A 25,877-nucleotide genomic window follows, 5' to 3' on the forward strand; every position below is an offset into this window, starting at 1 on the left:
TACTTTTATGCCAGGCCCATTCTGCTGGTGTACCCTGGACCTAGTTGTTTGAAACTTAACTTGCTGAGATCTTATTTATGCAAGGTAGTTTCTCTTGCTTATCTTTTCTGGCCACATTCCATCCTTTGAATCTTGGACTGGACAGTCTTTTCAATAGGAAACAAACTTTTCATCTCAAGCTTCTCAAGTACCATTTCTCTACCTATCTCTGCACATCATTACCTGCTTCTCCCCACCCACCAATCCAATTCCCTTTATGACTGCCTAAGCATTACTATCTTGACAAAGCTTTGAGATAGCTTTGTCCCGATTTCTGCTTTCTGTACTTTTCCATCTGGCAATTCTTTCAACTTTCTTCTCTCAGAGCTTAATCCCCAAAGCTGTAGTGAAACCCTTTTCAAAGCTGCTTCCAATAATTAAGCGGATGCAATGTGAAGAGATGACTTGACCTGAGGAACTAGGGGTCAAAGATTCTGTGTTCTTGATTTAGGACCATTGTTAACAAGCTTTGCAACTAGCAGCAATCAATTTCACTTCTCCCTTGTGGATCAGTCTTCATTTGCTCCCTCCACCAGGTATTTTTTATTGCAGAACTTTTTTTTTTAATGGCCAGCTCCTTTTCATCATTCAAGTTTTAGCTTAATTTTAGTGTCCTCAAAGAGGCCCTAAATACTCCCTACTGTTATTTTCCTCCAACACTATATTCTATAACATTAGCTTCTGTTTTTTTCAACAACTTTGAATCTGCAATTATCTTAAATGTTTCCCTGATTATTATATTTGCCCCCAAAACCTGTAAGATCTAAGAGAGCTGAGACCTTGTTGGTCTTATTCCCAGTTGTATTCTCTACTCCTGGCACACAGAAGATTTCTGCTCAATAAATATGCCTAGAATGAAAAGCACTGTAAAATTCAAGCAGTTGGACCAAATGAATTTTAAGGTTTCTTTTGCACTTCTAACATGACCATTGTTAAAAATGAATGGTAAAAAATGAAGTGACAGCAACCATTGCACTGAATGCAGTGTGTATTTGTACTTATTCTTAAGAATATAAATCTGCCAAGCTCTTGGACGTGTTACAGTGTTGTCTTTCTAGTTACCATAGAGTAGAACTAAGTTTCTGAGCTTTAAGATAAAGTATCTAAGGAGGATATTAGGTAGCTGTCTAAATATAAAACCACTGTATCACAGAATTAGAGTGAAATGGGTTTTGGTTTTTTTTTCTTTTTAATTTTTAATTTGAATTCTACTTAGTTGCCATACAGTGCAATATTGGTTTCAGGAGTAGGATTCAGTGATTCATCAGTTACATACAACACCCAATGCTCATCACAAGTTCCTTCCTAATCTAGTCCATCCCTCACCCACCTCTCACCATCAACCCTTAGTTTGTTCTCTATCTTTAAGAGTCTCTCATGGTTTGTTTCCCTCATTTTTTCACCCCTCACATATGTTCATCTGTTTTGTTTCTTAAACTCCACATATGTTTGAAATCATATCTCTCACTTATTTTCACTTTGCATAATACCCTCTAGTTCCATCCACATCCTTGCAAATGGCAAGATTTCATTCTTTTTGATGGCTGAGTAACATTCCATTACATATATCATATCTTCTTTATCCATTTATCAGTGGAATAGGTTTTAGAATGCAACCTCTTGAATTTACAGGTATAGAAACTAAGGTCTCAAGAAGAAAGTGTATTTGGACATTTGGAACCAAATACAGTGATGCTTCTGTCATTGAGGAATACAAATACATATGGCAATCATGCTTTGTATAATCATTATTAATAAAATTACAATACTTTTAATTATCTCCTCTCTCTCTCTCTCTCTCTCTCTCTCTCTCTCTCTCTGTACTATATTCCACATGTTTTATTCTGTATTTTCTCAGGTAATTTTTTTGAAAGTCATAAGGAGTTTATTTTTTTCTTTCCTGGGCATAAAACACAAAAGTATTACTAATATTTAGTGACTGCAATTTGTATGTTTAACCAAAAAAAAAATAAATGAATAAAGTAGTAAATTCTCAATAGGTATTTCCCCATGGAGCACATCGTTATACACACAAAAGGCAGCTGCTTTCCCATGATTTCAATCACTATTACAGAATCTGTCTTCCTTTAAAATCAATTCTTAGACACAAAAAGAGCCAGTGCTCAACTGCTTGTTACATCAAAGCATCCAGAGGATCTTATTTTTTGCTTGAAACTGTGCCTCAGCACACCCTGAACATATTTGTTCTTTTTCTCTTGCTTTGCCTTTTGATAGTTTTGCTTAGCTCACCACAGATCTTAGATGTCTGGGTATGCGTACCTTATTCCCATATACTTATTTACTTCTTTATTTTTAAATTTACATCCAAGTTAGTTAGCATATAGTGCAATGATGATTTCAGAGTAGAATCTAGTAATTCATTCCTTACATCTAATACCCAGTGCTCATCCCAGCAACTGTCTTCCCTAAATACCTCTTGCCCATTTAGCCCATCCCCTACCCACAAACCCTCCAGCAACGCTGTTTGTTGTCTATATTTAAGAGTCTCTTATGTTTTGTTGCCCCCTCTATTTTTATATTATTTTTGCTTCCTTTCCCTTATGTTCATTGTTTTGTATCTTAAATTCCACATATGAAGGAAGTCATGATATTTGCCTTTGTCTGACTAATTTCACTTAGCATAGTACACTCTAATTCCATCCACATTGCTGCAAATGGCAAGGTTTCATCCTTTTTGATTGCCAAGTAATCGTCTCTGTGTGTGTGTGTGTGTGTGTGTGTGTGTGTGTGTATACTACATCTTCTTTATCCACTAATCCATCAATGGACATGTGGGCTCTTTCCATACTTTGACTATTGTCGATAGTGCTGCTATAAATACATTGGGGTGCATATGCCCCTTTGAAACAGCATACCTGTATCCTTTGGATAAATATAGTATTTAAAGTAGTGCAATTGCTGGGTCATAGGGTATTCTATTTTTAATTTTTTTGAGGAAACTCCATACTGTTTTTCAGAGTGGCTGCACCGGTTTGCATTCCCACCAGCAGTGCAAAAGGGTTACTCTTTCTCTGCATCCTTGCCAATGTCTGTTGTTGCCTGAGTTGTTCGTTTTAGACATTCTGACAGGTGTGAGGTGATATCTCATTGTAGTTTTGATATGTATTCCCCTGACGATGAGTGATGTTTAGCATCTTTTCATGTGTCTATTAGCCATCTGGATGCCTTCTTTGGAAAAGTGTCTATTCATGTCTTTTGCCCATTTCTTCACCGGATTATTTTGGGGGGGGTATTCAGTTTGATGAGACTGTCTTTATTCCACTGGATATTCTTTCCAGTTTTGTCAAAGATTAGTTGGCCATATGTTTGTGGGTCCATTTCTGGGTTGTCTATTCTGTTCCATTGATCTATGTGTCTGTTTTTGTTCCAGTAGCATACTCTTTTGATGATTACAGTTTTGTAATACATCCTGAAGTCTAGAATTGTGATGCCTCCAACTTTGGTTTTCTTTTTCAGGATTGCTTTGGCTCTTCAAAGTTTTTTGTAGTACCATACAAATTTTAGGATTATTTATTCTAGCTCTATAAAGAATGCTGGTATTATTTTGATAGGGATTGCATTGAATATGCAGATTGCTTTGAGTGTATTGACATTTTAACAATGTTTGTTCTTCCAATCCATAAGCATGGGATATTTTTCCTTTTTTTGTGTGTCATTTCTTTCATAAGCCTTCTATGGTTTTCATAGAAACTATACATATAGATACACCAAAGAGGTGTATAGATTTTTCACCTCTTTGGTTAGGTTTATTCCCAGGTATTTTACGGTTTTTGTTGCAATTGTAAGTGGGATTGATTTCTTGATTTCTCTTTCTGCTGTTTCATTATTGTATAGAAATGTAACCAATTTCTGTGCATTGATTTTTTTTAATAGTATCTTACCAAGTTGGTTTTCACATAAGTGCGTTGATTTTATATCTTGTGACTTTGCTGAATTCATGGATCAGTTCTAGCAGTTGTTGGTGGAATTTTGGGGGTTTTCCACACTGAGTATCATGTCATGTGCAAAGACTGAAAGTTTGACTCCCTCCTTGCCTCTTTGGATGCCTTTTATTTCTTTGTGTTATCTGATTGCTGAAGCTAGGACATCCAACACTATGTTGAATAACAGTGGTGAGAATGTACATCCCTGTGGTGTTCCTGACAGGGAAAGCTCTGTTTTTCCCTTTGAGGATGACATTAACGGTGGGTCTTTCCTATCTCAGGTGATTTTTTAACAAGACTTATTGTACAAGAAAATCCTTTCAAAGAGGCATTTGAAGGCTCAAAGTCATAGCATGCTGTGGTATTTGTTACATATTTAGGACTGCTTTGGGGAGAAACAATACTTACTATTTTAAAAATGTGCCTGAGGGCCGCTGGATCCTATACCAGTGCTTCAGACACTTGAACACGGAGGATTCCTTAAAGCACAGATTCATGGTCCTCACCCCAGAGTTTCTGATTTCGAAGGTCAGACGCATGGGGAAGAGTGCACAGGACTGTAGGGTCTAACAGAAATAGTACCAAGTTTACCACACTAACTCTGTCAGCTTAACCTTTCCGCTAGGCGGGCGGAGAACTACAAGTCCCGGTGTGCCCCACGCGCAGAGGGCGGAAAGTCGGGCACTTCCGCTCCACGCAGCGCCTCTGCCCCCGCGTCTCGACGTGTCACTGGCGGCGCCGCGGCTGTGGCTAGAGAAGGATCTAACTGGGGGAGTTCGAGGCGGCGGGCGGCGGCGGTGACCCTGGTCTGGATCTGCCCCGGCGCGGAAGTGTTCCGGGGTTTGTGGGAGCAGGGGAGGGAGCCGGCGGCTCGGCCCGCACGGGGCAAGATGTTGAACATGTGGAAGGTGCGGGAGCTGGTGGACAAAGCGTGAGTATCAGGGGTCAGTTGTGGCCAAGGCCCACGCAGAGGAAGGGAGGAAGGGGGAAGGGGAGCTGGCCCTGCGCCCGGGGCTGTCCGCGTCACGCCCCCTGCTCGGCCAGTCCCATCATGGCGGCGGCCGCGCTCTCTCCGGCCCGGAGCTGGTCCCGACCCGCGAGGGTGAGAAGGGACCCTTACTCGTTTCAAAACATCCTGTTAGCCCCCTCCTCTCCTGTGCAGGCCTTCTTCACCTTGCTCCCATCCCCATCCCTCTAGACACAGACCCTTTGGTCAGGGGAGGGGGCGGGGTTGTCCAGAGTTGGGTCACTGCCCTGGCCGGAGGACTGCCTTGGCCCCAGGCTCTGAGCTTTGCCTCCAGGGTAGCGGGGAAGGTTTGGAGTTGGGGGACGCAATGCACTGACCCTCTGTGTTCCTCAGGGTGTGGTGCGGAGACATAGGCCTGGTCTGGTTGCTTACTGGGTTTCTTTTCATTCCTAATGAACCTGAAGTGTTGGAGTGGGTGGTAGGTGTAACAAGTGGCCATTGTGGTCAGGCTGAAGTTAGTCAAGAGGAGATTCATCCTTTGCTTTTCTAACACTAGTGAAAGTAGATCACCACAGTACTTACTATGCTTCTTCTTTTTCCTCTGTTTCCTTTTTCACTACACTTCATTTTTGGAGGGCCACTTGTTCCATTGGGGTCAATTAACAAGTCATTAGGAAATTTACCATAAACAAGGAAACAACTCAGGTTTATATCCTGTTGATCTGCTTTTAACTTCCCTGACAGGTGAAATGACTAATATGTAGGTGATTTCCTTTAAGAGTTAGGTTATAACTTCAGTGTCACTACACCAGAAAAACCTTAACACTTAACAGACATAACATTAAGTGAGGACTTCTAGGCCAGCAGGAAATAAAGGGTAAGAGTTTAACCAGTCCTCTTCCTTTTGGCTTCTAGAGATTGTGCAGTTAAACATCGGTAACACCGACCCAACCTAAAATCAGGAAGTGTTGATGGCAAACTATTGAGTTTTTCTTGACACCAAAAAAACCCCAATCAAACAAACAATAAAAACCCCACAATTTAAGTGGCTTGGGTAATCATCCGATAGAACTTAGAATTTGACCATTTTTTCCACAATTTGTTGTGCTAGTGAGGAGGCAGTAGAGCACCAAAGGAACGTGGATTTTAGAGCCTGGAGAGCTGGGTTCAAGCTCAGAAACCTTGGCAAGTTACTTAACCTTTAGGTGCCCCAGTTTTCTTAGGTGCAGTATGAAAATGATGATAGGTAATCTACCTTACAGCATTGTTGTAAAGCATAAGGGCTAAGGACTTTACACATAAAGCCCTTGACACAGTATATACTTAGATCAATATACTTTGGATAACTGTAGCAGATGTCCTACAGTTGAGAGGGAGATAGATACACATTAAAAGAGAAACTCCATGTTTGAAAATTGGTTAGCTTTAGTAACTTTTCTTTGTCAGCTATTCATTTGACCATTAAGGCTTCAGACATTTATTTTGGGTTTATTTTGCTACTTATATTCCCTTTGCTTCCTAAAGATAAAATCATGGTTCTTTTCCAGATCCAGGTTCGTTAGTTGTTTGTTTGTTTTTCCTATGAGCACTGTGCATGCCCTATTGGATCATTGGCTGTTTTTCAATATATGGTATAAAGACTTGGATACCAGCTTAAATAGTTTTGAAAGTCCAAAAATCTCTAAAAATTCTCTATTTCTAAGCCAGAGAACAACAAAAGAAATCCACTAACGAAAACCTTGTTATCTTGGAAGACTGTTTGTGGTACTCACAAATTTGCAGAAGCTATATACATTTTTCAAGAGGCAGAAATCAAGGCAGTGTTCCTGCTGCTGTTTTATGTTTGCTGTTGTTTGTCTTTATCACCTGTGTTACTAATCTTCAAGTGTTCAGGTTAAATTTGCTACGTAAGGAGTTATCAAGTCATCTAATTGAAGAACTGTTGTTGAAAAAGAACTTCTATCTTCCTTTTTTACTACGCAACTTAAAATGGAGACCTGAACTATGTTATTCAGGAACATATAAGAATTCTGCCACCAAGGACTTTTTAAAGCTTTTGTGGGTGTCTGACACATGATATTAAGGTTAGAATGTAAGGTTATTTTACTGAGTACTCAGGATTTAATTTTCACCTTTCACTGGCAGGAGAGAAAGAACTTCCCTCAAAATGTAAGCATCTTACAGAACCAGTACCTGTGGCACTGTGTCCAGTTGGATTCTTCACCTTAAAATCCCAAAATGGAGGAGAAACCGATCCATAGAATGGCCGTTTTGGGTATTAGGGGGATAAGGTATTGAGGGAACTTGGAAATGAACAAACGATGAAGTGATTAAGGACTGCTCAGAGAGTTTGGTCTGCCAATAGAATGAGGTCTTATATATTAGGAAGAGCACCATTTAGGGGTTTTGGAGACCCGAGTTCAGATTCTGATACTGCCTTTTAAGTTAACCATATGTATAGTTTTAGAGAGAATCACATAAATCTTTAAATGATAGATTCTCTATCTGTAAAATGTTGGGATGAGGGTAGACAAAGTCTGTTTTCAACTTTATTGGCTATTTGGAGACATGAATTTCCATTGTTGGGGGGCGGGGGGAGATATGGAACTAGTATTTCATAATAGCACATAAATTTTAGAAAGTCCTCCTCCAGAGACAGTTTCAGCTGAAAAGGGAATTTTTTTAAAGTGGTAATCAATAACTGTTGTACTTAAATGCTTTATGCAGTAAATAAATGTAACCAATGACTCAGGAAAACTAGGCCTTTTATTTAGCATATATTCCTACCCAGTGAGGTTTACTTGAGAAAGAAAAATGTTTTCTTTCAAAATATGTTCCCTGGAGTTGCAAGTATGATGGCAGTTCTAAAGTATAATGACGTATTTCAAATATTGGCTTTTGAGAGCTTGAAGACATGGAGGGTGAGGAGATACTTTCCGCAGCTGTTGACCTTCCGGTAATATTAAGTGGCTTTTGTGCAGAACACTGTGGAACTGAGGAGAAGCAGATAAAGTCATAGGCCCGCCAGAGCTTAGAGTACCAGTTTCCTCCCACTTGTACTCAGGTGCATAAAAGGCAGCTGTGGCAGGAAAGGATAAGTGGCACCACTCCCACCAGCTGGGACTAGCTTGACCGTTAACATCTTGTGACCGGACTTCTTGTAATAAAGTTAGATACTTTGATATTTTGTTATCCCAAACATGCTACAAATTAAAAGTTGCTGCAGTTCTGTTCTATCTTTTCTCCAAAATTTGGAAATTTGTGAACGTGACAGACAGTGGTAGATCAAAACTGCTACTTATTATTCAAGCCCAGTTAACCCTTCTCTTTCATTGCACGGAGTAATTAATTCTAGCCGTAAATCGATTTCATCAATGGCCCTTACTCTTTTTGTACTGCTGGCCAACTACTATAGGTGGGTGACTGCTATATGTAGTTCGTTTAAGTTATTTTCTTAAGCATAGATTGCATTTTTTTTCTTATAAGTTGATTTTTGTTGGTGTTAACATGCATTTTTAGATCCTAAATGTTTGTAGAGCTATAGAAACTACTGTTGCCTAGTCTAGACCCCAGAAGGAGAACTTTTTACTTTTTAAAAATTTAGTTCATTCAGTTATTTCAACAGATAATACTGTTTTTTCTTTTTTTTCTTTTTTTGAGTAGTACTGTATTTTCTGAACTTGAAAAGTACAATACAGGTACCCTGCCTTCAAGAAACTTGCCAGTACAAATACGCTACAATTTGAACTTACAGTTTTGCTTTTTAGTCACCAGATGGTTTCCCCCTTATTTTCCCTCTTACCAGTAAATCTTTGTTCTGTTTGCTTCTTAGAATTTGAAAGCAGATATGATTGTCAGCTTTTTAGTCTTCCCATATCAACTTTTTTGGGAAGCAATTATAGATAATTGTTATTGCTGAAATACTTAATTATCCTCCCTCTCCAGTAAATGGATATAAGAAGATATTTATTAAGAATTTAATTCCAAAGAAAGAAGTGTTTAATTCATCTTCTGCCAGTATTTCTGTAGTTCAAATTAGCCTGTTTAGTACTACTGTCAGAATGCTTTTTAAAATGACTTACTTGCCTCTTATGTTTTTCTGTGCCCTGTAGTGTTAAAGTAGTTTTTCATTTGTTTACTGATATATCCACTAAAAGTACTTGTTTGTTTTTTAATTTTAAATACCACTTATTTAGTTAGTACTTCTAATTTTTATAGTAGGCTCCATAGTTGAATCCTTTTCTGTGTTCTTGTATTTTTTCTTATTTTTTTAACAAATTATTTTTTAATGTTTATTTATTTATTTTGAGAGAGAGAGAATCCCAAGGAGGCCCCGTGCTGTCAGCACAGACCCCAACTTGGGGCTTGATTCCAGGAACCATGAGATCATGACCTGAGCTGAAATCAAGAGTCACACGCTCAATCGAGCCACCCAGGTGCTCCTCTTACTTATTTCTAGTGTTTACTTAATATTTCTTTTAAGAAAAAGAAAGAGTATAGGCAGCTTTTTATTTCTTAAAATTTTTAAATGTTTATTTATTTTTGAGAGGGAAAGAGAACTCAAGCAGGGGATGGGCAGAGAGAGACAGAGACACAGAATCTGAAGCAGGTTTCAGGCTCTGAGGGATCAGCACAGAGCCTGACGTGGGGCTCAAACCCATGAACCGTGAGATCATGACCTGAGCTGAAGTCAGATGCCTACCTGACTGAACCATGCAAGTGGCCCTTTTTTATGCTTTTTTGAGGTGTTGCTTCATGAACTTTCCTTGTTTGGCATAATTATGTGTGTTTTATATGTTTATCATAATTTGCTAGCAAAACACATTCTCCTCCTGTACCTCCAGATGATACTTAATGGCTCTGAGAAGCAGTTTGGTTCAGAGATCAGAACTGGATTGAAATCCTAAGTCTGCTATGAAGAACCCTTGGGCATTGGAACAATATCTTTTAAATTTTTCTGTCTAGAAAATGGAGCTCATATTTATTTTACAGGGTTCTTGTGAGGATTAAGTTCATATTACCTGACATAAACTCTTAAAACACCTATTATTATGTAATGCATAAAATTATTTGTAACATAGAAAAAATAAAGGAATATAGTGTTTAAAAGAATAAAGAAAATTTTGTTAGAGTACATTATGTACAAGTATGTAAGGACTGTGTCTTTATCCATGAATCATTATTTTCAGTGAGCACTCTTTCATAAACTCTTCACCTGAATGGACTTCTTAACCTACTTATAGGAAAACTCATATAAATATCACCAGTGTGTGTGTCATGTGTTTTCACCAAGTCATAACTACTTTTACTTTAATATTGAAAACCATGTTACAGAAGTAATTCTTCAAAAAGATATGTTGAGGAGTGAAATCTTTGGGGAGACATATTGCAATTTCTGTCTGCTAATTTTTGTTCAATTTGTTTTGTATTTTCTCAAGATATCAAAGATAGTGCTAATGTAAAACATTCTTCTAAAATGTAAAAATATTTGTTTTTTGAAGGCAAATTGAACTTGACAGTTAATTCTTCTTTTACTAGGTTTATTATTTATTTTGAGAGAGAGTGTGCATGTGGGGGTAGGGGGGACAGAGAAAGGGGGAGAGAATCCCAAGCAGGCTTCATGCTGTCATAATGGAGCCCGATGTGGGGCTTGATCTTATGAACCACGAGGTCATGATCTGAGCCAGGATCAGGAGTCGGACACGTCACTGACTGAACCACCCAAACACCCCCTAACTCTTAAAGAAACTGAACAGTATCAAGAAAAAGAACCCTCTAAAATATATCACATTTGTGATCTCTGACAATGAGCAGTATATGCAGGGAACGTGCGTTACAGGAAGGGCTTTCCTGTTACTCAGTCCATTCTTCCAAGGTGGCAAGAAGTGTTTTTGGCTTACCAGAGCTCTTTAGCCTGAAAATTAAGCACAGGTAAAAGAACATAAAGTGTTCCCATGTTGGAACTAATTTATAGCTAATTATGATTTGTGGATAGATTTAGCTAATGAATTACTAGATGAGGAGTTTTGTTATGTGCAACAATAGGCATGTTTTGTATTCTAGTGAGTTTGCCTTGTTTTAGAATGTCTTTCGACATACGAATTTTGTTTCTTTTCTAAATTCTTAAGAGAGTATTTAAGTACTACAGATTCAAATATCAATAATTTTTTTAAGTTTCCACACAAGTTCACCATTCACCATCATGTGGTAAATGTGTATGCATGCTTTTGAAATGTTTCCCTCAAAAAGTCTTAGCCATATTAGCCTTAAATTTTGAAAATAGCAAAAATACCTGCATTTCATGTATTTTTAGTAGATCATTAAAGAACAAAGCAAATAAACATACTAAGGATTTTTTTCAATTGATTTTTCTCATATTTGTTCTTTAACTTAAGGTTGTGTGATTAAAACTTTTTATTTGCAGTTAAACCACAGTGGTTAAGTAACATCCTTAGTTTGATGTGTTTTGCTTATATTTAGAAGTTTGGTACTGTCTGAATGGGCTTTTGAAGTATGGCTCATTTCTCATGAAGCCAAATAAAAATTTTAACCGTCAGTCTGCTCTCCACACAGCAATGATTGATTCTTGAAAAATACTAAATCAGACCTGTCTCAGCTTTTCAGTCAGTTTTCATCTCCCTCCTCTCAGCCTGTACTTGATCTGGCTCTCTGCTGCCCCCTCTGACCTCATCTTCCATCACTCCATGATTGTCTGTTCACTTTCTATATAAAATAGCATGCATCCACCTAAGTCACTCTTTTCCCCCCTCTGCTTCCTTTATTTACATGCATTCTGCTGTGGCCTCTAGGATGTGAACTCTGAAGCCAGGGACTTTGGTTTATTTACTGCTGCATTACTAACTCTTAGAACAGCGTAGGACGTATAGTAGGTGTTCAGTAAATATCTTTGAATATGTTAAGTTTGATGAGCTGATGTATATTACTGAAGAAATCTTTTAAGCTCAGATATTTCTAATAAAAGCTAATAGTTATTTAGTATCTGCCATGTGCCAATAACAATTACGACAACATTGTTACCATCTTCAATTTATTGACGAGCAAATGGGCCACAGGGAAGTCCAGGAACTGGCCGAAAGTAACACATCTAGAAAATAGAGTCTAGATTTAAATATAGATGTTTACTTTCAGAACATATATTTAACAGTTTTTGCTAACTTTTATAAGTTACAATACAGTAGTTGAAAAACTATTGTAATAAAGGTGAGTTGCTAGTGTATACCTTGCACTAATAAAAAAATTACTGGGAAAAAAATTTTTAATACTTAAAATTTCTGCACCAAATTCAGTGAGTATTTATTCTTCCCCTCCCCCCAATGTACCTGTCATAAAAAATTTTTCTGGACCCTTGCTGTACTTTGAATAATGTCTGTAAGTTGGGTGCCCCTCAACAAAAGGGAAACAAACAGATGTTTGTGTAGGTGCAAAAGAAAATCTTTAGCTATTATGAAGGTGTTCACTACTTAATCCTAAAATTTATGGGGCATCTAGGTGGCTCAGTCAGTTGAACATTCAGCTTCAGCTCAGGTCATAACCTTGCAGTTTGAGTGTGAGCCCTGCATTGGGCTCACTGACAGAGCCTGCTTCAGATCCTCTGTCCTTTACCCTCTGCTCCTCCCCTGCTTGTGCTTTCTCTCTCAAAAATTAAAAAAATTCTTAATGTGACATTTACAAACTGCATTGTGCTTCAGAATTAGTAGTCCTCTGTAACGAGCTTCCACAATTTTTAAAGTTTCACGTAGTCCTTTGTGGTCTTTCCTGTACCCATAGTGCTGTGTCATATTAATCTGTAATTTATGCCCAGCTTTTCCCAGTTTTTCTTCAGACTGAGCATTTAGAAATAATTTTTCTTAGTCTGTTATGTACTTATCCAAGTATTGTGTTTTTGATATAGTTTGTAAGTATTTAAATGTTATGCAGTAACTGAAAATATGTTACTGATAGCCTTACTAATCTTGGCCATACCTCATAAAGGACTTTCACTGAGTGCTCATTAAACATGTACAGTGAGCCCTGCAGAGTACTATGAGAGACACACCTTATGGTTCCAGTGGCAGCTTATGATTCTATCAAGTAGATGAGCACATGAAAAGCACATAAAAAGAAGTAGAGAGTAATACAAGATGATATATCTGAATTTAGGGTACAGGATATAAATACTGTTGAAATTTAGAGAATAAAAAGAACAGGACTGAGCAAAAATCCATGAAAGAGATCTTGATATTTTTTTTTCAAGTGTTTACTTTTGAGCGACAGACAGATTATGAACAGGGGAGGGGCATAGAGAGGGAGACACAGACTCAGAAGCAGGCTCCAGGCTCTGAGCTGTCAGCACAGAGCCCGAGATGGGGCTCGTACTCACAAACCATGATACCATGACCTGAGCAGAAGTGAGACACTTAACCTACTGAGCCACACAGATGGCCCCCACCCCCCTTTTTGTTAAAGTATATTTGCCTGAAAGGAAGATGAGGCTGAATAAGGTATCGAACATGAAGTACAAAATCTGAAGCAGGTCAAATGATGATGTAGACTCACTGGTAAGAACCTGCTCCCAAATGGTTCGGAGCATAGGGTGACGTCAGTGATACTCTCTGAGAAGATGTTCCATTGCAAAAGGAAGTCCCCCTTCTATTCCAGTCAACTAGTCCAACTTAAGTAATTTGAAGTGTAAATATTTGGGGTTTCTTAGAGCTTGAGAGGAAATAAATTATAAACGTTTCAACATTTTGGTAAGTTCTGGAAGTAATTTCCTTTATATCAGAAAAGTTGAGTCTAGTTTTCAGGATTTGGAAGTGTCTGTTTAATCACTCAAGGGTAAAAAAAAATAAAAAAGTACACAAAATGTCAAAGTACTTGACTTCATATAGAGATAGTTTTACCAACATTACTGTTAAGGTGGGTGCAGATTTCTCATTTCAGCATGGTTGATGGTTTTTTGAGTTATATACTTTTGCTTAGTGTTTGATATTTAGCACTGTTTCTGAACTTAATCAGATAGAAATTTTAAAAAATCTGTTAGTCATGTAATCACATTGTAAATATCAAGCATTTGTGTTAATTTTCACATGTTTCCCAGTACAGAATGTCTCATCAATTTATCATTCTCTCGGAAGGGTTTCACGCCTTGTTTTTAAGGTTAACTAATTTCGGTACTTCTTTTTAGATTTTTTCCTGAAGGAGTCAGGCAATGCACTTAATAAAATTATCTTAATAAGGTATTTTAAATAGAAGTAGGGTGCCACATATTCGAAAAGATAATTGGTCTTGCGTAGGCCCAAATTTGAGCACCATTTCTTTGGATTTCCATTTATTTATTTAAAAAATTTTTTTTAATGTTTGTTTATTTTTGAAAGACAGAGAGAGACAGAGAATGAGCAGGGGAGAGGCCGAGAGAGAGGGAGACACAGAACCCAAAGCAAGCTCCAGGTCCTGAGTTGTCAGCACAGCCCGACACGGCCCAAACCCATAAACTGTCAGATCATGATCTGAGGTGAAGTCAGACGCTTAACCGACTGAGTCACCCAGGAGCCCCTCACTTTTATTTTTAAATGAGGGGTAAAAGGGATATTGAAGAGATACATGATAAATTAGGAGATCTTGTCCACTTCTGTATAAAACAGGAGAAGGTCAACCTTCCAGGACTGTTAGAGAATTAATGAGTTAATGTATTGTGCAAATGTTATCTTTGGGTTTTCAGTATGTTCTTTATTGCTTTCATTTTGTTCATTTAGTTTTGTCATTGTGAGACAACTTTAAAAAGGGATAACCCAAAATTAAAAGATAGAGATGAACAAAGACTGTTCTATTAGAATTAAATAGAATAACAATTCCTTCCTTAGATTAGTTCTAATTAATAGAAATTTAAAAGTTGGAAGAAATTTTTTAGTAAGCTTTTAAACCCCTTAAACAGTAAAATTTTTACCATTAAAATTATTTTTGTGGCTATTCTATCCATATCTGTAAAAACTAGAACGCAAATAAGATGCTTAACACTGTACTTATTTTTCATTATCTTGGATATTTGATCTGTTTGTGAAACCATATGATAGCTCCTAACAAGAAAACATCACACTGTCCTTTCTTTATAAATAAAAATGTATTTTGATTTACTAACTAGCCTGTGTAAGAGGCTTTAAACAAACAACTGTTCATCAATAGGGAAACACACAAAACAATGCAAGTCTAAAGCTTCTTTAAAGACAGAGTAGGAGTGATTTTGGTTGTTGAATAGGAATAATACTCCATACTTTAAAAAAAAAAAAAAAGGACCTCGAGAGATCTCGAGAGATTAGGCTTTTCAGTGTTATTATGTTGGGAGCTTAGGTTTTTAAAACATCAGAAATTGTACTTGAGGAACTTGTACTTGATTTAATAATGTGTACCACAGAATATACAGTTGAAATTGTTATGACTGGTATTTCCAAAACTTTCAAATAAATATTTTATGCTAAATATTTGACTAAAAGTTTTTCTGGCAAGTGGGAATGGGTGTCCTAGTTATTTAGTCATGAATATTCTATCACTGTTGTATCTAAATATAACATTTTGCTAGCTTTTATTAACTTGCTATTAAATATGGTAATAGGTTACTGTGATACGTGGAAACTTTGGAATTAGAACAGTCCTAAGAGTTTTATTGAGAACAGTCCTATTTATTAGTTGAGTAAAACGTTTAACTGTGAGGATTTTTATTCACATAATACTTAAGACTGCTTGGCACGCTAACATGGTTTGGGGCAGGAGATGTAGTGTTTGGTGTGCCTAATGGGTAAAATTTGTATAAATTATATTACTAAGTGTTCCTTTAGTCTAACTTAAATATAAAATGACGTTGATTATCAAAATCAGGTAAGCCTCAGTTTCATTATGTGTTTTAACTCTGATAAACTTTAACAATTAAACTTAATACATTTTGTATCTAAAAGCATAACAGACACTCTGCATCGAAACTCTTTGATGCTTTGGGGAACCTGGGTGGCTTAGGCGGTTAAGCGTTCGACTTAAACTCAGGTCATGATCTCACGGTTTGTGGGTTCGAGCCCTGCGTTCGGGCTTTGTGCTGATAGCTCAGAGCCGAGAGCCTGCTTCAGATTCTGTCTCCCTCTCTCTCTGCCCCTCCTCCACTTGTGCTCTGTTTCTCTCTGTCTCAATAATAAATAAACATAAAACACTTAAAAACATTAAACTCATAGAAGATTGATTGCACTTGAGAAAGCTAGTTTTTGCCTAGTTCAAATAAATGATCTCCATATTGTAGAGTCAGGAAAATGATAGCTCAAAGTGAAAAGGAAATAAGCCTGACCAATCATTTTCATGAAGTTTGACTTCATTCCAAGTTATGTATGTTACCTAGAGAGACAAATTTAAAAACACAATGGGGTAAGAGCCACATTACATTAACCATTTTAAAATGAATTCAGTAGCATTTAAGTATATTCATGATATTGTGCAATTAGGTAGATTTTTAAAGAACCTTTTATTCTGAAATTAAAATTTTAACAATAGTGAGGAAACCACCTGTATATCCTTTATCCAGATTCACAGATATTTAAGATTTTGCCATATTTGCTTGCCATTTTCTTTTTTGTTCCTCTTTCCCTCTGTCTACACACACACACACACACACACACACACACACACATAACACACACAGACTCACTCACTCACACACTTTTCTAATCCATTTAAAAGTAGGTTACATGCTCCCTTTGCCTCAAGATTTCAGTGCACATTTCCTAAGAACAAAGACTATTCTCTTACATAGCCACAGTATGGCTATTAGATTTGGAAAATTTAACATCGAAACAATAATTTTTATCTCTTTGTAGTCCATATTCTAATTGTGTCACTTGTCTCATCCCAGTGCACAATTCTGTCCAGAATCATGTATTTAATTGTCATGACTCTTTAGTCTCCTTTAATGAAGAGTTTGTTAACCTTTCTTTGCCTTTTTGAAGATTATAGGCCAGTTATTTTGTAGAATATTCCTCAATTTTAGGTTAGCTGATGTTTCCTCAGGTGTGTATTCTGAACTGGGATATTACATTAAGTAATAACGTGACCTTTTCAGGAGGAAAACAAGGTGTGTATGCTCTTTTATTTTTGAGCACACAGTCAAGGTGTTGTCTGGTTTCTCTATCACGTAGTTATGTTTTTCTTGTTGCAACTAATAAGTAGTCTGTGGGGATGTACTTTAAGATCTCTCCTCATCAAACTGCACCCTGGATTTAGCATCTACTCATGTTTCTTGCTTGAACCAGTCTGTAGTGTGCCGGTTACAGATGGTGACTCCTTGCCCTTCCACCCCCCTCCCCACAGTCCATCCTTCAACGAACTTAATCAGTTTACTGTAGTAAGGAAGAGCTCTCATCTTTTCTCCCCTCCTTCCTCATATCCCTCCTTTGTGGATTTTCATTTTATTCAGTGTCTTGTAATCCCTGCTGTCATTTATTTCAGTACTCAAATTGTTACAGATTTGGTCAGTGGAATCCTTGTAAAGCTGGCTTAGGTCCTTTTGACTTTTTTTTTTTCTTTAAGTACTGTCTGACTTTCTGGCACAAGGTGTTTGAACCTTATCCAGTAATCTTACTACTTCATCCCTGGAATAAGCCATTTTTCCAAGGACCCTTGGTTTTGATTACTTTTAGTGATGAGGCAGATTTTTAAAATAAAGATTATATTGCAGATTATATAGATTTTTGTTGTAATTAAGATGTTGCTAGAATTCCTTAGTATGTAGAAACACCTATAGTACCAAGAGTTGGCACATGAGACAAAGAGTTTTTTAGAAGTGTGGTGATGATTTTCCTTTGGATAATTAAGGTTTTGTTTTCATATTGTGAAACTTTAAGAGAATTTCTGTTCTCTTCCTGCTTTTCCCAGTTACAGCAATATAATTTGCTTTCCATAAATCAATTAAGTATGAGAAGACAAAAATTAAAAGCATGTGCTTTACAAGTATATATTGTAGATAATCTGATTATGTCAGTAAAACACTCCCATAGAATGTATTCTTCCAGTGGCATATCCTGTTACAGCCATCTACCTGTAATTCATATACTTCTGTCGTATTATAACTCTTGTTTGGATTTGGAATTGTTTATGCTAGCTGCTGATTACTGAGTAATTTAAGTCTCAATTATGGCAGCACTATTCTAATTAGAATGCTGGATGTTGGCACTTCATTTAGCAAACAAGTATAAAATGTCTGTGTGACATTTGTAGAAATAAGTATTGAGGATTAATTTTCTATAGATAATCTTAGGATGTACATCTTAAGTATAGACTTAATGCTTACTTTGCCTGCAAACCAATTACATAATTTATTTGGAATATGAAATCCTTTTGACTTAAATTGGAAAAAATTTGCTATATGTTGAGAGTGGCATTTACCAACAATTGGAAAATAATTATGTGTATAATGTGTGTGTTAAGCAGCAAAATTAGAGAATGTATTTATTTATTTTTTAATGCTTTTTATTTATTTTTGAGAGACAGAGAGAGACAGTGCAAACAGGGGACGGTCAGAGAGAGAAGGAGATACAGAATCTGAAGCAGGCTCCAGGCTCTGAGCTAGCAGTCAGCACAGAGCCCAACGTGGGGCTGGAACCCACAAACCGTGAGATTATGACCTGAGCCGAAGCTGGACGCTCAACTGACTGAGCCACCCAGGCACCCCAAAATTACATAATTTTAAACAATTAAAACATACAAGTAATTTGCACATTAAAAGTAGAAGAGTTTGAGAAAATTGTTGGAGATACAACATTGGTGTTTGACTTCGACAGAAGTAATATCCCTTTGGCCATGTTGGAATTTGTAAGGAGTAATTTAAAAATAACATATTCATATTCCTTTTAGACTGATAACATTTTCAGATAGAACTTTTTTTGAATATATGATGGTAATCCTCTTTTAATGAATGAATTGAATTATATTCTTAATGTTTATATAATCTCTGATAAAAAAGACTGAAATTTATAGGCATGCTTCTTATGTCAGATGGCCAAAGGCCAAGTGACAGAGAATGAGGTGTCGTACTAAGGATCGCAGGAAGCCACAGGATGACCGAGTTTATCATTTCATGAGTATTTATTGATTATTTGGAACTCTTTCAGATACTCAAAGTGTAAACTCAAAGTTAAAAACAAGTTTTGGTGGGGAGGGATAAAAACAAGAAAATAAAATAATTACATTTTTTAATTGTTATGAAGAAAAGGGGCTGAAGTAGAATGATGAATGGGACTTTTTTTTTTAATGTTTTATTTATTTTGATACAAAGAGAGACAGAGCATGAGAGAGGGAGGGGCAGAGAGAGAGAAGGAAACACAGAACTGGAAGCAGGCTCCAGGCTCTGAGCTAGCTGTCAGCACAGAGCCTGATGCGGGGCTCGAACCCACAAACGTGAGATCTGACCTGAGCCAAAGTCGGAGGCTTAACCGACTGAGCCACCCAGGCGCCCCTGAATGGGACTATTTTAAGTAGGATTGGAGAAGGAGACCTTTCTGAGGACATGGCATTTATGTTTGACTTAAAAGATTTTAAAGTATAGCACAGAGATTAAAGGTAAGAGTATTCCAGAGAGAAGATCTTATGGAACAAAGTGGAGAAAGCTGGTGAGAAAGAGAACAGTATGGCAGAAACATGGAAGAAGGTAGTCTCAGGGAATGTTTGGCCATTGCATGGAATTTGGATTTATTTTAAGTATAAAAAAAAGAAGCCGGTGAGGAATTTCGATAAGCAAGAATGAAGAATGTGAAATGATTCCACTTATGTAGCTACTCTTGGTGCCGAGTTGGATAATGGATCAGGGGAAAAAGTAGAAAGAGACAGTGGTTAAAATTGTGACTATAACATAAGAAGTTAGGGGCAGAATCTCTTAACGTTTATTTGTGGATTCAGACTACCTAGGTTGAAATTCTAAGCATATTTAACTTTTTCTCTGGATTCATACTCCATATGTTGAAATCCTAAGCATACCACTTAATAGTTGTATGGCCTTGAGCAAGGAACTTAACCTCTTTGTGCCTCAGTCTCCTCATCTGTAAAATGGGAATAATAATGTTAACTGCCTCATAAAGTTGATAGATCAGATGAATTGTTTGTAAAGAGTTTAGGACATTGGCCATAGAGTTAGGGAAGTATTTAAAAACCAATAAATAAGGCCATCTTAATGAATACAATGTCAGGTGAGCAATAAAATGTGCTCAGTTGCTTCTACTATTTGCCATACTTTAGAAAGAATACACAGGAATTACTGCTGTGGAGTCTCCTTTGCACAGCTCTTCTGTAGTAACAGATTGTGCAAAGTGAAGACATGGTTCCAGTATGTACAAGTTTCAGTTAACAGGGCACCATGCAAAATGAGGGCTGTTTTTATGAGAACTATAGCATCTGTAGAAGGGAGACCCCTGATGACTTCCAAATCTATAGTTGACACTGAGTATAAGTAAGAGATTTAAAGTTTTGAAAGTATTTTTTTTAGCCTTAGGTTTCAGTGTTTTAGCTTTTCACGTTTCTTTGGACGCAGAATTCTTCTGCCAACATATCTTACTGTTTTAAGTCTTTGCTAAGGATCAGGAAGTTAATTTTAGGGGATATAGCAAATTAACGAGTCTTTCTGGCCATGCCTTCAGAAGACCTGGATTGTGACATTATTCCAGGGTAGTCTCGGTTTTCTTTCTTCTTTTTTTTTTAAGTGGGCTCCACACCCAACATGGGGCTTGAACTCAAGACTCTTGAAATCCAGTCGCAAGCTCTACTGACTGAGACAACCAGGTGCCCCCACCATGATAGCCCTTAAAAATTTTTTTGTGAGGGTGATAACTTCTCATGTCATTCTCTTTGTATATTTGTTGGTCAGAGATTGTTTATTTTAGCCCCCTCTATTCATATGTTAATCTGTTTCTTTGTCTTCCATTGCCCTCTCTGTTACCAAGAGATTATAGATTTCATTTATGAATTCACTGGTCAGTTATTAAATACCTATTATATATGAGATATTCATGGTTAGGTACTAAGAAAGGAATAAAAATGCAATAATATATGCTATAGTCAGTTCCTATTATTTGAGGTGCATAGGTTCTACAAAGTCACCACAGAAACTGAATTAGCAAATACTGAACCACTGTTCCTGGGCTAGTTCCTGTGGGCCTCTTGTCCCATTTTCATCATCCAGTCCATGCATAACCATGCTTTGTGTCTGTTTCTGTATGAAGATGTCTCACTTAATACATATATATTTTTGATTCAGTGACACTGAGCTCAGAGCCAACATCACTGTTACAAAGCTTATCTAACATAGGTATTTTTTCTGTGAGGCACATTACAGCCTTCTTACACAAAGGAACTCTAGACAGCACTTCATCTCTAGGCTTGGTGGTCATTAAACAGTGAAATCACCAACAAAAAGCACAAAGTTGTGAAAAATATGCCACTGCATAGACCGGGGAACGGACACTTGTTTATCACCGGGAGAACTAAAACAGGGCAGAGCATCGCCTTTTTGACCTCACCTTGGAATTTGCACAACAGATGACTCAAATTTTTCACTGCTCTGCACATATTCACAAATAACCATAAAAGTGTTGTGAATATTGATTTTAGTGTTAACAAAAACATTTTAGTGAGCAAATTCACAAATACAGAATCCTTAAATAAGGAGGATCAACTGTACTTGTTTTTTAAAAACTTACAGTGTTTTAAGGGGGAATTAAGATACGTTCATACATAGCTATTATATAGGGTACAATATAATTCATAAAGTTATAATGTTTATTTTGCCATAGGAAGGGGAGGTTATGGGCAGGAATCAAGAGGACTTTATTTTTGCATCTTTGTTAAAAACTAGGTTTGAGTTTTACTGCAAGGAGATAATTCTGGAAGTAAACAGTTACTGAGACAAGAAAGGTCATGTTTGAATTTCAGTTGTTATCCCAGAAAGGAAATGAAACAGCAGTGGGAAGAAAGGCTAGGCAGATAGACTAAGGCCAGATCAGGTAGGTCCCGATCACCAGAACTTTTTGAGTCAAAGGAAAGAGGCTATTTAAGCTATTTGTTCAATTACTCAATAAATATTATTAAACCTCTGCTATCACCAAAGCTTGTTACAGGCACTGGGGATCTTTAAAGTGAGAGACAGGGGCATCTGGGTGTCTTAGTAAATTAAGTGTCTGACTCTTGAATCAGCTCAGATCGTGATCTCACAGTTTGTGAGATCGAGCCCCACATCGAGTTCTGTGCTGACGACACAGGCCTGCTTGGGATACTGTCTGTCTGTCTGTCTCTCTCTTTCTCTCTGTCCCTCCCCTGCTCATGCTTTCTCTCAAAATTAATAAACTTAAAAAAAATTAAAAAGAAAGAGACAACTTGTGTCCTCTTGATGTTTTCAGTCGCAGGAGCCCAACAAGGAAACAAATGTGCCTTTTTCAGTATGCTAGTTCTAGTTTTAGTTCAGGATGAAGAACGGGGTGCTATGAAGTGCATATAGGCAGATCCCCAGAGTTAAAGGAAGATTTCATGGAGGAAGTGGCATTTAAATTAGATCCTGTTGATAAGGTTGAGTAAGGCCAGGGACTGGGCTGGGTGGGTAGAGGACTTACAGACAGGGAACAGTTAATCCAAAGGCCTTGAGGTGAGAATGATGTGATGGGACTGAAAGAATACACTGATACCTCACATGAAGGACTTTTTTGTCATGTTAAGGAATTTGGACTTCATCTTGAAGGTAATAAGGAAACCTTTGTTGGATTTAAAATGAGGGCTCAGTTACATAGGATTTGTATTTCAGCAAGAGTTCACTTTGGCTCTGGTCTGGTGGGAGATAGAGAAGCAGAGATGCTAGTTACAAGATTGTTGGCAATAATCTGGGTGGGAAATGGTTGTGACCCTGCTCTACGGTAGTGGCAGTGTGGGAAGGGAGAAGTAGATGGACATATTAGAGACATTTAGGAACCAGAGTAGAAAAGGCCAGGAAATGATCTGATGCTGGATAGGATAGGAGGAGAGGGAAGTAATGAATTATGTTGAAGCCATAACTCTGGATGGTACTGTCCACTGATAACAGAAAGAGGAAAATACTTAGGGAAGATGGCGATGAATTTGTGGTGGACCACATGTAAATATTAGGTAAATATTAGGAAGCTGAACCTGGTCACGGTCTGAAGGATGGGTGAAGGGAGAATACACCCCAGATGGAGACATTGTTAAGTGGCTATTGTTGGAGGCTAGGCTAAAGAGGAGTGCTTTTTATTTTTAATACAGCACAAATAGGTCTTGGAAATTAATGGGAAGTAGGCACTGAGGGAAAACACTTCCAATGATGACTGCAAACACCCGGCACTGCATGCAGCCTACCTGGCCTTACGATGTGCCCTGCAGATCATGTTTCAGGGTGAGAAACTGTGATGCTGCCTTAATGTTGCTGCTTCTCAAATGCATGAAAACTAACATTTTATTTTTAAAAAGCAGCTCCAATCTGAAAGAAGTATAATTTTATCACCCTTGAGACTTGATAATCTCTTTGAGTATCTCATCTAGGTGTTTCATTGATCTTTGTGAAAAATGTTACGAGGGGGGGCGCGGGGGGAGAACAGCTGCGGTCAGTGTGAGAGTAAGGGGCTATGAGAAGAGGCACTTCCTCTTCTTGAGTTCTTCGTCCTCTTTCTGTTCAGTCAGTGATAACGTTGTAAAATAAGTAAAACATGGAAGAAAAAAGGAAAGATATTATTAAAGGAGGATTGAGAACTTAAAGCTGAAAATAGGGACCTTTGAAGAGATTGGAATAAAGTTTATGAGTTTTTAAAAACTCAGTGGAAAAAAAAGGCCCAAAAAGTAAAACTGATGAGACTTAAAATAAACAAGATAGGAAACTGAAATCAACAGTAAAAATCAATCAAGACTTTTTTAAAAAAATAGGTTAAAAATAAATGAGATGTAAAACAAGATAAAAGGCCTAAAGCCAGCCATCAGATAAGAATTTAAAAACATAAAAGGTTAAAGGAAAAGCTGTCCATTAAAAAAGAATAAGAAATAACAGATACAAAAAACAAGAGTGGGAGGATGAAAGGTATAAACATTTTTGGGAGTCTGGTATGAAGGGCAGTTTTTAAAAATAGTGCAAAAACCCCAAAGTGAGTTTTTTGGGACACTTAGAAAATGCTCCAGGGAGAAGGTGTGTTTATCACCAAAATTTTAGCAATGTTTAATATAGTCCCCTCTTTGAGACTCTGAAATCATGTTAGAATATAATCTCTGAGAAGTGCTATAATAATAAAATTGCCTTAGTTTTACATAACATCTTCCAAATCTTACCATGTTTCACAAAATACTAGAGTACTGCTTTAGAAGAAAATAAAAATGGAAATCTTACAAGTTACCGAGATAGATGATAAAAAAGAAAAAATCAGCTGGAAGTAGAAAATAGATTTGGGTTTGGGCTGGCATCCTATGAATTGTCCCCAACACTGTTGTGCAGCTAGCCACTGGAAGAGGAAAGCTTGACGCCCTTACCTCTGGTCTTCCATCCAGAGCTGCCTTCAGAAAGCTTTTCTCTGTGCACACAGGGCGCTGACACAACAGAAAGAGGCTGCTGAGCCAGGGGAGTGGAAACTGATCCTCGGCAGAATTAAATCAGCTCAGCCATGGGATGCTGCCCTAGCAAGTGGAGAGAAGTTTTATACACAAGGGCTGTTTTTCTTTTCTTAAAAAGAAAGTGATTGATTTTTTTCATTGTATAAATAAAATTTTAAACAAATGTGTCTCCACTCACACACACTGTTTTTCATATTTTTTTTTCCTTCTAGAAGGGTTCTGTCCACATGCACGTGTGTTTTTATATAGTTGATAGTGGTTAATGTTCATCCAGTTTGTGTCGTGGGAGCTGTTTTTCTATGGCAATGAAAGAAAGAATTCGTAGCCTCTGCCTGTTTCATTGCTGTATTGTTCCATGTACCATTGCTGCCACATTTTAGAAACAACTTTTTATCTTGCTTTCCTTGTTTTCTTTTGTCAGCCATAGACCATCCCTTCCCCAAATCTTAGTGGCACCAGAATATTTCTCTTAAAAATGAATAACTCTTAGCATCATGGGTCTAGCCAGTGGTTAGGACAGCCTTTTTTAAGCTTGTCATCTGTGCCCTGCTCATGGTAGCAGCAGCACCGGTGCTGGAGGGAAAGTAGGAGTCTACGTAAACCATCAAGAGCCATGAACATCCAGACATTTCTTCGTTTAATGATTTGTGCTCTTGCAGAGGAAACAGGATGTAGAAACCAGGTATTGTGGCCCTTCTAAAATGCTTTCATCGGCCAGCCACCTTGTGGAGTGAATGATGTGACCTTGTTTTTGGCATTTTGAAAGCTCAGAATTCTGCGGTTTCTGATAATGCTAGATAATTTCCCTTCTTATAATAGCTTAAAAGTCTCTGTTTTTGGTATAATTTTGCTTTGGGATGTGCAACTCCATCAGTAGATGTCAATCAGCTTAGTGAACCCCAAAAAAGAGACTTTTTATTTATTTCATTAAATGATGTCAAGTTACCACTAAAGGAGAAATAACTACTTTATGTAAAATAAAACTGTACCTGAAAATTAATAGGAGAATAAACTTCAAAATAAAAACTCTGTTACTCATATAATAGCAGCTGTTCTCTGCCAGGGCTTATATTAATAGTATTACTCTTGTAATACCATATTATTAGTATTATTATATGGTATTATTAGTGTTACTAATCTCTTAGTAATACTCATTTCCTGCTCTTTGGCCACTTCTTAATAATAGAGTTGCTGTTGTTGTTGTTGTTGTTTACCTTGCCTATATACTTATGTCCTCAAAATCTTCACTTCAACATCTACACTGTGGGTCAGATGGGCTGACATGACAGCCACATACCATGACTATGAAGTTCTGC

The 25,877-nt window shown here is 37.4% G+C and overlaps 1 protein-coding gene across 4 annotated transcripts in view; it reads left to right on the forward strand.

Annotated features, from left to right (window-relative positions):
* Window positions 1-4,705: 4,705 nt before the first annotated feature.
* Window positions 4,706-25,877, forward strand: part of CLINT1 (clathrin interactor 1) — a 57,752-nt gene continuing 36,580 nt past the window's right edge. For 3 of the 4 annotated variants that reach the window (XM_029942942.1, XM_029942941.1, XM_029942943.1), the window contains exon 1: window positions 4,706-4,914. In XM_029942942.1, coding sequence (XP_029798802.1) covers window positions 4,874-4,914 — 41 coding nt within the window. In that variant the 5' untranslated portion in view covers window positions 4,706-4,873. Of the gene's footprint in view, window positions 4,915-9,366; window positions 9,387-25,877 lie in introns of those variants that run through there. The other variant, XM_029942944.1, reaches the window with a different exon arrangement.

Source organism: Suricata suricatta, chromosome 6, assembly GCF_006229205.1.
Source record: "Suricata suricatta isolate VVHF042 chromosome 6, meerkat_22Aug2017_6uvM2_HiC, whole genome shotgun sequence".
Lineage (NCBI taxonomy): Eukaryota > Metazoa > Chordata > Mammalia > Carnivora > Herpestidae > Suricata > Suricata suricatta.